General features: G+C 38.8%; 1 protein-coding gene across 1 annotated transcript in view; it reads right to left on the bottom strand.

Moving 5' to 3' along the window:
- TBC1D15 (TBC1 domain family member 15) overlaps nucleotides 1–15,376 on the bottom strand; it is a 185,972-nt gene that overhangs the window by 38,707 nt on the left and 131,889 nt on the right. Inside the window, exons 11-12 of the mRNA XM_029597175.1 lie at nucleotides 14,813–14,929; nucleotides 2,419–2,519 (exon numbers count right to left, since the gene is read on the bottom strand). Coding sequence (XP_029453035.1) covers nucleotides 2,419–2,519; nucleotides 14,813–14,929 — 218 coding nt within the window. The remainder of the gene's footprint in view (nucleotides 1–2,418; nucleotides 2,520–14,812; nucleotides 14,930–15,376) is intronic.

Consider the following 15,376-nt stretch of genomic DNA (forward strand, 5'->3'; position numbering starts at 1 on the left):
CCATTCTCCACTCTGCCAATGATTTCTGTGGCCAGGAGAAATAAAGAATTTCCCCCATGGTCATGCACTCAGACATGGCATCCACGTAGGATTTAAATAGGCAGGAGCAGTCTAAAGACCAAAAATGAAATACATAAAAGGTAGGAGGGGTGCAGTCTACAGGGGTAGGGGTAGAACTGGGCAAAGAAAAAGAAAAATCCTATCCGCCACGCTGGAAGCTCTTCTGGTCCTGGTACCACAAACGGAGGAAGGAGAGCAGCATTTTCACTGTGGGAGTAGTCTTAAATCAATCCAAATGGACTCAATTGAGGAAGGGAGAACTCTTTCACCTCAGAAAAAGCCCCCTATCAGCCTCCTCTGTCCAGATTTCAGTCCACAGCACAGGATGCTTGCCTACCATTTGCTGGAGGCAGATGATACTGGCAGGTAGAGCTCAGCACAAATGCATATAATGGTGACATCAGCAACCTGTTGGTCTCTGCATCCATCGGCTGGATGGTGAACATAGACCAGTTCAGACGAATAGGTAGGCTAGACAATCAGGAAACCTTTTTTTTTGAGTTAAGAAGTTTGAGGACTAGTGGCCAAAAATATAGGCTCCAAAGGGGTAGGGGCTTGGGAGTAACATCAGAAAATATCTGTTCACAGAAAGGGTGGTAGATGCACCGAATGACTTCCCAGTGGAGGTGAGAGAGACAAACCCAATAACAGTTCAAGAAGGCACGGGACAAATACAGGATCATTAATTGCAAAGAAATAAGGGGAAAGTCAGAGATCAACTGTGATCTATGCACTGTAGCAGAAAAACTGGGCAGACTAGATGGATCCTTATCTATTATATTCTCTCTTTCTGTGTTTAGCTAACAGTGAAGAGTGGCAATAATTTCTACCTTCAGTTTGATGTAAACAGATATGACGTTCCCACTGATATTGGTATAGAAAAAGCCTCTAAATAAATAAATAAATACACTGCATTGGCAAAAATATTAAACAGCATCTCGAAATGTTTGGAAATTTGATGGCTGAAAACTGGCAACCCTAATGGGGGGTGTGTGGATGTGTAGGAATCTGTGTTTGAGGGGGTAAGTGGTGTGAGTGCACAGGAGATAGGCGAGTGAGGGCGTAATGGAGAGCGGGGGTGGGCGCGTATGTGTGTGAATGTGGGAGTGTGTGTGTCAGGTGACTGGGAGTGTATAAGGAGTTGGGGGGGGATGGCTTGTGAGGGTGGCGACGGTTGGAATGTGTATGAGACTTTGAAAATGTTGGGGCAGTGGCTTTCACGAGGCTTTTTGGCGCCATCCTCTGCCAATTGCTTCAGTTATTTTCTCCGTCTCTCGCTGCCTGGATTGCTCTGCACTCACAGTGCTGAAAGGGTTGGAGGGGGAGTATGTGGAAGGTAGCGCTGGTCAGCATTCTAGCAGTTTCCCAGAGAAAACAATGGGGATTTTCGTTTGATGCTCAGTTCTCTGTTCTGGTTTTCAAACTCATCCAAAAATATGCACATGCTCTTCTTACATGCTAAATCTGGGGAATTCCCATCCCTGTTTCGGAGAGTTACTGTACCTACGGATGGTCAGATGGAGAACGATATCTTTTATATAATTCTTTCCCACCTTTCATAAAAACCCCGACTCTTTCTGATCTTCCTCCTCTCACATTATGCTTGTTTTGCTGTAACAAGTTAGGTAATTGCTATAAAATCATGTGTGCATCTGTACACTGCTGCCTACACATCGTGCAGTGCTACAAAAACCGTAGTATAATAGTGGTTACTATTGCTCCTTTACTGAAGGGTTGCAAACAGAAATATTACCACAGGAATTAAAGAAGACAGAAGCCAAAGTGAATCAGATGCCGATGCTACTGGCATGGTGGGGGATGGGCGGGTGGAAGGATGGCAAATGCTCGGGTTCACATTCCCTCCCACTCAGCTGACTCGTGCCCTGTCAGAGATATGCAGGTGCCGCTCACTGTAGACTAAGTGGTCATGAGGATCTACTGAGGATGGGAATGTTCAACAGCATGTGCTGCTTGAAGAGGAAACCTAAGGGAACAGGGGGCATAGCTGCTGTGAGGGAACTCGTTCAGCAGAGCCTCGCTGCTGGCTTTACTGCACACCTCTGCCACTGCGCTGATCTGAGGCTCACAATCGGGCTGGGGTGATCACAGTCACAAATTAAGAATATCACTCACATTTTACAAGAGGTATTCTTGAGGGTTCACAACAGCAACAAGCCTTAGGCACATTATAGTCTGCCTACTTAGCAGCTTATAATGACCTGGGGAAGAGACTTGTGCATGGCATTTGTTTCTATATTGATTTGGTAACCTTTGCAAGTGTGTGTAGAGAGGAGTACACATTTTAAATAAAACCTTTCAGACTTTCCCATTCTAAAGCAAAATAATTCTGTTCTTTACCATTTGATGCATGTAGGACACAAAGCACCAAAAAGCATCCACTTCATTTTCCATCACATATAAAACAGGGGAAAGCAAGTCACTCATTCCTTGGATGTATCCTTAAAATAAAGAGATCAGGGCTTACTTATAATTAAACACAGTAGTACAGTTAAGACTCATTTCTAAATTGTCTGCACCTATAAATAAACAAATAAATAAATAAGACAAAATCTGATTCTCACCAATAGGCAGACTATGCATGTCTTACTCCTGGGACTGCTACTGTCTTCTTTTTTTAAATTATTTTCAACACTGAATTTAGCATAAATGTCCTAGCAGTTTTATTTCTTGTGTCTGCATAGTACAGCATATTCAATTACCTATTACCTGTGCTGACTGCTAATTTCCCAAAATTCCCGGCAAAGCACTTTGACAAGTTGCAGGGCACTCAGAAAATGAAATGGTGGCAGTTTTCTTTTCCAGTTATATACAGTTTAAACACAATATATCTGACAGATTCAATAAACAAAATATAAGCGCCACAACAGATGGGTGATTAATGTAGCACTTCATACTGAAAATTTGCCAAGATCGGCCAAGCTTGACATTGTAATACTTGATTATCTATCAAACCATCATAAATAAAATACTGTTATAATAAACCACTCTGGAACCTAGTGCAATGTTCTAATTATCAGAAAATATACATTTTAACTATTGCTTCTATTATCCAAAAAACTAACTCGCATGTCTGGCCAACAAAAGCCCGGTACAAATTATCCTCCTTATGTCTCAGAAGGTAAATAAATTTTGCTAGCAATGTAGCTCTGTTAAGGGCATTAGTCCACAGGTGCACTGAGGGAAGATCTTTATTTTTTCAATTAGAAACAATGCATCTTTGTACCACCAGAAGAGTACTGAAAATGAATTGGGCTTGAAATCTTGACAGTCATGAAAGAGTCTAGCAATAAACCTACAACAGGTTTGCTGGGAATGGATACACCAAGATATATTTTGACCAATTGAAACACCAGTCTCTAGAACCCCATAGAGTTTTCTCATTTACAGAAAATCTGTAGCAAATACCCAAGAACATAAGAATTACCATATTGGATCAGACTGAGGGAACATCAAGCCCAGCATCCTGTTTCCAACAGTGGCCAATTCAGGTCACAACTACCTGGTAGGATCTCAAACAGTAGATAGATCCCATGCTGCTAATGCCCAGAGATAAGTAGTGACTTTCCCCAAGTCTACCTGCTTAACAACAGTTTATGGACTTCTCCTCCAAGAACTTGTCAAAACCTTTTTTAAACCCAGCTACTTTAACTACCTTTACAACATCTTCTGGTAATGAATTCCAGAGCTTAAACTGTGTGTTGAGTTAAAACACATTTCCTTCCATTTGTTTTAAATGTTCTACCTACTAACTTAATGGAGTGTCATGTCTTTTTTTTTTAAAGAGTAAATAACCAATTCAAATTTACCTATTCTATTACACTTAAGATTTTGTAGACTTCTATCATATCCCCCCCCTCAGCCATCTCTTCTCCAAGCTGAACAGCCCTAACCTCTTCAGCCTTTCCTCATAGGGGAGCTGTTCCATCCCCTTTATCATTTTGGTTGCCCTTCTCTGTACCTTTTCCAGTTCAACTATATATATATATATATATATATAATAAACATGTGGATAAAGGTGAACCGGTAGATGTAGTGTATTTGGATTTTCAGAAGGCATGTGACAAAGTCCCTCATGAGAGGCTTCTACGAAAACTAAAAAGTCATGGGATAGGAGGCGATGTCCTTTCGTGGATTACAAGCTGGTTAAAAGACAGGAAACAGAGAGTAGGATTAATTGGTCAATTTTCTCAGTGGAAAAGGGTAAACAGTGGAGTGCCTCAGGGATCTGTACTTGGACCGGTGCTTTTCAATATATATATATATATATATATATATATATATATATATATATATATATATATATATAAATGATCTGGAAAGGAATACGACGAGTGAGGTTATCAAATTTGCAGATGATACAAAATTATTCAGAGTAGTTAAATCACAAGCAGACTGTGATACATTGCAGGAGGACCTTGCAAGACTTGAAGATTGGGCATCCAAATGGCAGATGAAATTTAATGTGGACAAGTGCAAGGTGTTGCATATAGGGAAAAATAACCCATGCTATAGTTACACAATGTTAGGTTCCATTTTAGGAGCTACCACCCAGGAAAAAAGATCTAGGCATCATAGTGGATAATACTTTAAAATCATCGGCTCAGTGTGCTGCAGCAGTCAAAAAAGCAAATAGAATGTTAGGAATTATTAGGAAGGGAATGGTTAATAGAACAGAAAATGTCATAATGCCTCTATATCGCTCCATGGTGAGACCACACCTTGAATACTGTGTACAATTCTGGTTGCCGCATCTAAAAAAAGATATAGTTGCGATGGAGAAGGTACAGAGAAGGGCAACCAAAATGATAAAGGGGATGGAGCAGCTTCCCTATGAGGAAAGGCTGAAGAGATTAGGGCTGTTCAGCTTGGAGAAAAGAAGGCTGAGGGGGGATATGATAGAAGTCTTTAAGATCATGAGAGGTCTTGAACGAGTAGATGTGACTCGGTTATTTTCACTTTCGAATAATAGAAGGACTAGGGGGCATTCCATGAAGTTAGCAAGTAGCACATTTAAGACTAATCAGAGAAAATTCTTTTTCACTCAACGCACAATAAAGCTCTGGAATTTGTTGCCAGAGGATGTGGTTAGTGCAGTTAGTGTAGCTGGGTTCAAAAAAGGTTTGGATAAGTTCTTGGAGGAGAAGTCCATTAATGGCTATTAATCAATTTTACTTAGGGAATAGCCTTACATAAAGCCTTGGGAACTATCCCCTATAAATATAACAAATGAAAATAAGGAAGAGAAGGGGAGTATTAAGATTTGTTAGTAAACTCTGTTGTCCAGTATGTTAGTAGCCTGGCTTTTCAGCTACTACTGAACGTGTGCTATACCGTTTTTAATGCGGTTTTTCTTTATTACTTTTAAATAGTGTTTCCCAATTTTTCTATTTTTTGTTTGTAATGCACATAAAATTCCTTCATTTTATAACTTAGTTCTCAAAGACTCCTTTCTATGACAATCCCATATAGAGCAGGTGGGTAAAAATTTGTACTTATCTTAAGTTCGCTGACATTGCTATTGTGCTTTAATTCGACTGAACAACCCTGCTCATATTGCATACCTGACACTGACAGCGTTTCAATGGGGACCGTCTGCTTCAGGGGCTAGAGAGAGGACTAGATGCATGAACAAACAATATAAGATTTTATGCCTGGAAACGAGTAAAACCAACATATTGCTTGAAAGTTACTTACTATTTACTCATTGTTTTCTTTGTCTTGGCCACCATCTTAAGAGGGTCTTCAGCATCTTACCTCATTTTTATCTAGCCAACAGAACCAATCGACTGCTTGCTTCCCAATGACGTCACATGTTACTAAGACACCACTTTGCTGCGATTCTATAATGAAACTTTATTTTAAAGTTCTACTGAGAGCAAAAGATCATTTAAGTAGATAGTAATAAAGGAAGTACTACAGGTGAGAATTCAAGAGTATGTCTGGAGTAAATATATTTCTGAAACCCATGAACAATAGACCTTCCATAAAAATAGACCCATTCTATTTCTTTCTTTAACTCATTAGGATATACCGTATTTCTCTGCTCCATGGCTGAAGAGTTAAAAAGAGATAATCGGTCAACATGAAGCAACAATTTTTATCACAAGGATATCCAAGCCATATTATTAAAAGAAAGCAAAAAAAAACAAAACCCTACAAAAAAGCATGATGGGCAGACAGATAATGTCTCTTGGCTATAACCACCAAAGACACTGAACAGAAAATATTGTGTCCAACCTTTCTCTCTGCATACACAAGCGCTTAAAACCAATATTAGAAAATATTGGCAAGTTTTAAGCATACATTCAGTCTTTCAACAGGTACACACATTTGCTATGACCCACACCAGAAATCTTCGAGATCAAACAGTACATCGGGCTTATCATGCGCGGGAATTGAGACCACTGTCAGACCCTTTCAAGGGGTTTATCCCATGCGGGTCAATGTAACATCTGTGACAAAACAGCCCAAGGATCAGAACTTAAGATACCCTATCAGAAGCCGTTCAGATTTTTTCAACACTTCTCTTGTTCTTCAGAGGGCATCATTTATGCCTTATGATGCCTCTGTGGGCCAATATATATTGTAAAATGACTTGGAAGTTTGGTACATGCATCCAAGAACATTTGAGCTGCATATGCTGGCAAAAATAGGAGGCACCAGTAGTATCACATTGGACAGCAGATTCATTATAGAATTGCAGCAGTGGTGTCTTAACACATGATGTCCTCGGGAAGTAAGCAGTCGATTGGTTCCATTGGCTAGATAAAAATGAGTTAAGATGCTGAAGACCCTCTTAAGATGGCGACCAAGACAAAAAAACAATGAGTAAATAGTAAGTAACTTTCAAGCAATGTGTGGGTTTTTCTCGTTTCCAGGCATAAAATCTGATATACTGTTTATTCATGTGTCCAGTCCTTTCTCTAGCCCCTGAAGCAGACGGTCCCTGTCAAAACGCTCTCAGTGTCGGGCATGCAGTATTGAGCAGGGTTGTTCAGTTGAATTAAAGAACAACAATGTCAACAAACTTAAGCAAAGTACAGAGTTTACTAACAAATCTTAATTCTCCCCTTCTCTTCCTTATTGTCATGACAAATGTGTTAGCTTCCCTAATTTCTGTTAGTATTTCATAGTTTGTCTATACATTTTGGTCATGTAGTATACCTCCACCATCCACGATAATCTTTCCCATCATACATGGAATTTCCATCCATAAAATTCTACTGTGCATTTAGTTTCCTGCAGGATCTTTATCCTGACAAACTCTATGCCATTCCTAACAAAGTGTCACACACCTATCAAGATGACACACCCTGTCATTGCGATATAATTTGAACCCTGGTTTAGCACTGTTCCATTGGTTATTCTCCTTACACTAGGTCTCTGCGATTACAATTATGCCTACCTCTTCATTCAGTGCTATATACTGTCTTACTTTTTAGATTTCTGGCATTAGAATATAGACATTTCGAGGAATGTTTTTTTTTTTATTTGTATATACAACTTTACCAGCAGTTAACATGCAAAATTTGGAATTTTTTAACTCAGTCTGTTCTTTACTTATAGGCACATGGACTACTTTTGCTTTCATTGTAACTTCTCTATAGGGATGCTCTAACTCCCCTGTTTCTTTAGTATGCTTCAATAATATCTTTTTCTGAATTATGAACTGCTAAGTGACTTTCAGCTTTCCCCCATGTTCTAGTTTAAAAGCTGCTCTATTTCCTTTTTAACAACAATCAAAACTACACTCTTCAACCCTGAATTTAGCACATTAGCTGCTGAAAAATAATTTTATGGTGGAAGTGATAATTTCATTCAGGTTACTGCGGCCTTCATCTAATCATTAACTGCCACCACCCACCTCATATTAAGACAGTTAATGTCTCAAAAAAAGGGGGGTTTTTTAATTTGCATTTTAAAATCTTGCTTTTATGCCATACAAATAAAACTTAGCTATCTGAACAATGTGCATTTAAAAGTCTTGCTTTTTCACCAATCACACTTAGCTTTCTGAACACCATCACAGTAACCTAACATGGCCACGTTTCAAAACAAAGACCTTCTTCAAAGGATAAACTTAACTTCTCAACAGCAGGTCAAAAAAAGCAGCTTCATGCTTCTTAACTATTCTCCAACTGTAAAACTCAAACAGCTTCATCCATTATGGCTTCACCCCAAGCCTTTTGGTAGCATCTATTTAAACTAGATCATGCGACCTGGGAACAACCAATCATATTGCATTCATCTGAACTGTGAAAAAAACAGCCAATCAAACTAGAGGCAGACACCAGAATCTAGCAACCAATCAGAATAACGATGGCCAATCCAACTCTTAATTTATGCCTTTAGGAGAACACATCTTCAATGTGTAAATCCAAAATTACTTCTGATAATTAAGACAAGCCTTTCTGACTCCTCTCAGAGGTGATTCTTGCACTTGTTCTAATATTGGCCATTGAAATCGATTGAAATTGTGTTGAAAATCTACCAAATGTTTACAACACAGCATTAAGTCTTCAGCGATGTTCTATCAATCTCAATTTCATGAGACACTCTGTACGTCCAATATGCTTCAGGTAAAGACAGATCAATACATAAACTACAAAGGATGAACTACAATCTGCAATGGTTCTCCCCTTTACATAACAGCCAGTCACGGGATCATCCCAATCAGTGCCTGCAATAGTTTTAGTGCAGCATTCACATTTATTACACAGGCGCTGACCACTTTCAATGTTTATTGATGGAGAACCAGTGAAATGTGAATGCACAATCTGATCACATGTATTAGACTCTTGAGAAAAAGCAATTATTGTTGGTTCCTTGAAAATCTCATGCAGGACTAATACATGCCAGTGTTTTCTTACAGAGGAAGCATTGGCTGATACTGTGGGGATATGTTACAACACACTACCAGTCCAGTACCGTCCTTCTGTGACTTATACTGTAACAAATCTTGCTAATCTGAAAATCTAGCACATTTATTTGCCTGTCTTATAGGGATAATCTCTTGCTTAAAACCTCGCTGTCAATATTGCTGCCTGTTCAAATTCTTCCAAATTGGAACCAATTTGTCCAATACGAACATAAGAAATTGCCATACTGGGTCAAACCAAAGGTTCATCAAGCCCAGCATCCTGTTTCCAACAGTGGCCAATCCAAGTCACAAGTACCCAAACGTTAAATAGATCTCAAGCTACTATTCCTTATTAATAGCAGTTTATGTATTTTTCCTGTAGGAACCTATCCAAATCTTTTTTAAACCCAGTTATACTAACTGCCAAAACCACATCCTCTGGCAATGAATTCCAGAGCTTAACTATGCACGGAGTGAAAAAGAATTTTCTTCGATTAGTTTTAAATGAGCTTCTTGTCAAATTCATGGAATGCCCCCTAGACCTTCTATTTTCTAAGAAAGTAAATAACCAATTTACATTAACCTGTTCAAATCCTTTCATGATTTTGTAGACCTCTATCATATCTCCCCCCCCCCCCCCCCCTCCTTCCCGGTAGTCTCTTCTCCAAGCTGAACATAAGAAATTGCCATGCTGGGTCAGACCAAGGGTCCATCAAGCCCAGCATCCTGTTTCCAACAGTGGCCAATCCAGGCCACAAGAACCTGGCAAGTACCCAGAAACTAAGAAGATCCCATGCTACTGATGCAATTAATAGCAATGGCTATTCCCCAAGTAAACTTGATTAATAGTCGTTAATGGATTTCTCCTCTAAGAACTTATCCAAACCTTTTTTGAACCCAGCTACACTAACTGCATTAACCACATCCTCTGGCAACAAATTCCAGAGCTTTATTGTGCGTTGAGTGAAAAAGAATTTTCTACAATTAATCTTAAATGTGTTACTTGCTAACTTCATGGAATGATCCCTAGTCGTCCTATTATTCGAAAGTGTAAATAACCAATTCACATCTACTCGGTTCAAGACCTCTCATAATCTTAAAGACCTCTATCATATCCTCCCCTCAGCCTTCTCTTCTCCAAGCTGAACAGCCCTAACCTCTTCAGCCTTTCCTCATAGGGGAGCTATTCCAACCCCTTTATCATTTTGGTTGCCCTTCTCTGTACCTTCTCCATCGTAACTATATCTTTTTTGAGATGTGGCGACCAGAATTGTACACAGTATTCAAGGTGCAGTCTCACCATGGAGCGATATAGAGGTTTTATTTATTTATTTATGACATTTTCAGTTTTATTACCCATTCCCTTCCTAATAATTCCTAACTTTCTGTTTACTTTTTTGACTGCTGCAGCACACTGAGCCGACGATTTTAAAGTATTATCCACTATTATTATTTATTATTATTTATTTACGGGTTTTTTATATACCGGGGCACGTAAGTAACATCACCTCGGTTTACATTCAAACATTAATTCAGCATAGAGCTTTGCAATATAACATTATAACTGAAAGAATACAAATCCATATAAAACTTTGTATAATGAAGATAAATATCAGAATATGAGTGTCTGTGGGACTAACTAGAATGCAAAGCAAAGGACTCAGTTCAAGAATAGTAGGCTTTTTTGTATAACCAGGTTTTTAAGTTTTGTTTACATTTTTTGTAGCAAAATTCTTGGCGTAATTCTGATGGCATAGTGTTCCATATTCTGGGTCCAGCAATGATGAATGAACGTTCTTTTGTAGTGGAAAGATTAGTCAGGTTGGGTGCAGGGATCTTCAGTTTAGCTAAATGCTGGAATCTGGTTGGGCGGATTGATGCTTTGAATTGTAGGTGATGATGCCTAGATCTTTTTCCTATGTGTTAGTTCCTAATATGGAACCTAACATCGTGTAACTACAGCAAGGGTTATTTTTCCCTATATACAACACCTTGCACTTGTCCACATTAAATTTCATCTGCCATTTGGATGCCCAATCTTCCAGTCTTGCAAGGTCCTCCTGTAATGTATCAGAATCCGCTTGTGATTTAACTACTCTGAATAATTTTGTATCATCCGCAAATTTGATAACCTCACTCGTCGTATTCCTTTCCAGATCATATATATATATATATATATATATATATATATATATATTGAAAAGCATCGGTCCAAGTACAGAACCCTGAGGAACGCCACTGTTTACCCTTTTCCACTGAGAAAATTGACCATTTAATCCTACTCTCTGTTTCCTGTCTTTTAACCAGTTTGGAATCCATGAAAGGACATCGCCTCCTATCCCATGACTTTTTAGTTTTCTTAGAAGCCTCTCATGAGGGACTTTGTCAAACACCTTCTGAAAATCCAAATACACTACATCTACCGGTTCACCTTTATCCACATGTTTATTAGCCCCTTCAAAAAAATGAAGCAGATTTTTGAGGCAAGACTTCCCTTGGGTAAATCCATGTTGACTGTGTTCCATTAAACCATGTCTTTCTATATGCTCTACGATTTTGATCTTGAGAATAGTTTCCACTATTTTTCCCAGCACTGAAGTCAGGCTCACTGGTCTATAGTTACCCGGATCGCCCTTGGTGCCTTTTTTAAATATTGGGATTACATTGGCCACCCTCCAGTCTTCAGGTACAATGGATGATTTTAATGATAGGTTACAAATTTTTACTAATAGGTCTGAAATTTCATTTGTGAGTTCCTTCAGTACCTTAGGATGCATGCCATCCGGTCCAGGTGATTTGCCACTCTTTAGTTTGTCAATCTGGCCTACTACATCTTCCAGGTTCACAGTGATTTCGTTCAGTTCTTCTGACTCATCACCCCTGAAACCCATCTCAGGAACTGGTATCTCCCCAACATCCTCATTAGTAAGCACGGAAGCAAAGAATTCATTTAGTCTTTCTGCAATGGCCTTATCTTCCCTAAGAGCCCCTTTAACCCCTCGTTCATCTAATGGTCCAACCAAATCCCTCACAGGTTTCTTGCTTCGGATATATTTTAAAATGTTTTTATGATGAGTTTTTGCCTCTATGGCCAACTTCATTTCAAATTCTCTCTTCGCCTGTCTTATCAATGTTTTACACTTAACTTGGCAATGCTTATGTTTTATCCTATTTTCTTCAGATGGATCCTTCTTCCAATTTTTAAAGGATTTGTTTTGGCTAAAATAGCCTCTTTCACCTCACCTTTTAACCATGATGGTAATCGTTTTGCCTTCCTTCCACCTTTCTTAATGTGTTGAATACATATGGACTGCGCCTCTAGGATTGTATTTTTAAACAATGTCCATGCCTGTTGAACACTTAACCTTTGCAGCTGCACCTTTCAGTTTTTTTCTAACTATTTTCCTCATTTTATCAAAGTTTCCCTTTTGAAAGTTTAGTGTTAGAGCTGCAGATTTACTTATTGTCCCCCTTCCAGTTATTAGTTTAAATTTGATCATGTTATGATCACTGTTGCCAAGTGGTCCCACCACCGATACCTCTCTCACCAAATTCTGCATTCCACTAAGACTTAAATCTAAACTAGCTCCCTCTCTTGTTGGTTCCTGAACCAGTTGCTCCATGAAGCAGTCATTTATTACATCTAGCCCTAATCTCTTTAGCCTTTCCTCATAGGGGAGCTGTTCCATGCCCCTTATTTTGATTGCCCTTCTCTGCACTTTCTCCAGTGTAATTATATCTTTTTTGAGCACAGTATTCAAGATGCGGTCTTCACCATGGAGCGATACAGAAGCATTATGACAGCCACCATTTTATTTGCCATTCCCTTCCTAATAATTCCTAACATTGTTTGTTTTTTTTGGCTTCCACAGTACACTGAGCTGTCGATTTCAATGTATTATCCATTATGATGCTTAGATATCTTTCCTGGGTGGTAAACTCCTAAGATACAACCTAATACTGTGTAACTACAGCAAGGGTTATTTTTCCCTAAATGCATCACCTTGCACTTGTCCACATTAAATTTCATCTGCCATTTGGAAGCCCAATTTTTCAGTCTCAAAAAGTTTATCACAATCTGCTTGAGATTTAACTACTCTGCATAATTTTGTGTCATCCACAAATTTGATCACCTCCCTTGGGTACCGCTTTCCAGATCATTTATAAATATATTAAAAAGCACCAGTCCATGTACAGATCCCTGAGGCACTCCACTGTTTACCTTTTTCCATTGTGAAAGCAGACCATTTAATCCTTCTCTCTGTTTCTTTTTAACCAGTTTGCAATCCACAAAAGGACATCGCCTCCTATCCCATGATTTTTTAGTTTTCTTAGAAGCCTCTCATGAGGAACTTTGTTGAAGGCCTTTTGAAAATCCAAATACACCACATCTACTGGTTCTCCTTTGCCCACGAAAGAAATGACTCTTTGGTAACCCCAATTTGAAAAGTCTGGCTTGATGTCTATGGAATCTCAAAAGAAACTGGTCTGTTGGTTTATGATTAACTGCTGTACAAATCTGTCCTCCTTGCAACTGGATTAAAACATCTAAATAAGCTACTGACAATCTATTCCACTCCACTGTGAATCTTACATTTCTGTTCAAGTTGTTAATCCAACAAACAGACTCATGAAGTTCTGTCTTTGTTGCTGCCCAGATCATAAAAATATTGAGTAGCTTTTTAAAAGAATGCAAGTGCCTGGAATGTGCCCAAGAGTATTGAAAAGATGGCTCTTCATAAGAAGATACTGAGATGGCTGAAAGAACTTTGAGAAACTGCACAAAAGCAAACCTTAGCTCTTCTAAAATATAAATAAAGGGCAATTTGTTGAGGGCTGACACTATGGGGTCAATTTTCAGAAGAATTCCCATATGGAAAACATCTAATTGAAAACTGCCCCCATCTACCTGCAGGAAAAGGGATGGTGCCAGCCAAATAAAGGTGGGGATTTTGTTTTAAATCCTCTGCCCTGCTTTACTCCACATGCTTTGCACATGTAGAGTAAAGAATCCCTGCAACATGAGCCACCACAGGATTTTCAAAGGGAAACCCTGGAAGCAGGACTTTGAAAACTGGTCTCTCCGTGGACAGGACAGAGCACTTCAGAAACCAAAGCTGTCAACTGAAATGTAGCATTATGCACCAAGCATCAGCATTGCTATTTGAGATCCATGCATCATAAACCCACTAAAATGCACTGGACTAGAAGATTTTTTCTTTTTTTTGAGGGACAGATAATAAACATGGTTAATTTTTGTCACTTCTGGTTAGGTGCTGCCAGCACCTCTGAATTTGCTTTTTGATAGGGAGCCACAGCTGTGTGCCTCTATTAATGGACATGTCACAAATGTTCAACCATACCCAATATTTGCCAAATTCCTAAAAATTAGTGTGCTGGCTTATTAATGGTACTGTTTTCACAGATGTTTTAAATTACTTCAAAGGCAGTCTCGTCCAAATTTTAAATTATTTCAGATAGGAGGAAACAAGGCAAGCTCTCTGAATAACTGAGCTTAGCTGACTTACAAACTGATTTCTTAACAAGTCAGGGAAGACAGTGACAGAGCAGACTTAAAGGGATGCCTAGACTCAATTTATACTTCCACTATATGCAGTTCATGCTTCTGCTTCAGCTGCTAAAGCTGCATACTTGTGATAAGCACCAAATTTACAAAAAAAGGAGGAAGACAGGATAAAATAGCAAAAGAACAAAAGGAAATTACTGCAACCCCTTGTTCCAAATGAAGTAACACGTGCAGTAGTTGCCATAAATAAACAGGATTTCACTCATTAATGTCTTAGTAACACATGCCTAATCAATTAAACCCTACTCATTAAATGGGACCACAGATTTTGCAGCTATTCTTACCTAGATCAAAATCATACATGCAATAAGTCATCAAAATATCATGAAGCAGAATTAATCCGGGATTATCTTGGCCCTCATAAAACTTGTTTGTTCGGTCCGTTCTGTTGACATCTTTTTCTGATGAAGAGAAGAAAGGTTTCAGATAAGTTTTTACTAAGCTCCTATCTAACAAATGCAGCATGATCGCTTACTTTCAGATTTTCACACAAAGTCTATCACAAACCTTTGAAGAGCTCAAAATGACATCGACATTCACTGAATGTCACTTCCAAGCACAATGAAATGGCTTTAAAGAAGTACTTAAACCAGAATATATTCCTGCCTGAATTAAGAGGACTTGCTTATATTAAATGGACTTCAAAAGCAAGTAAAATGTTACAAATACATTCCAAGTAAACAGAAGAAATGCTTTCCGCTATTTCAAAGCAACACTGAAAGGCATTTCAGCTTAGCTTGCTGCAAAATGCCACTCAAAGAATCAGTATGCCATGCAGCACCATTTCCAAGCTGGGATGGAAACAGGAAGGCAGTTTCACATCAAAGATTTCTTTTGCCATGCATGCA

Source organism: Rhinatrema bivittatum, chromosome 4, assembly GCF_901001135.1.
Source record: "Rhinatrema bivittatum chromosome 4, aRhiBiv1.1, whole genome shotgun sequence".
Lineage (NCBI taxonomy): Eukaryota > Metazoa > Chordata > Amphibia > Gymnophiona > Rhinatrematidae > Rhinatrema > Rhinatrema bivittatum.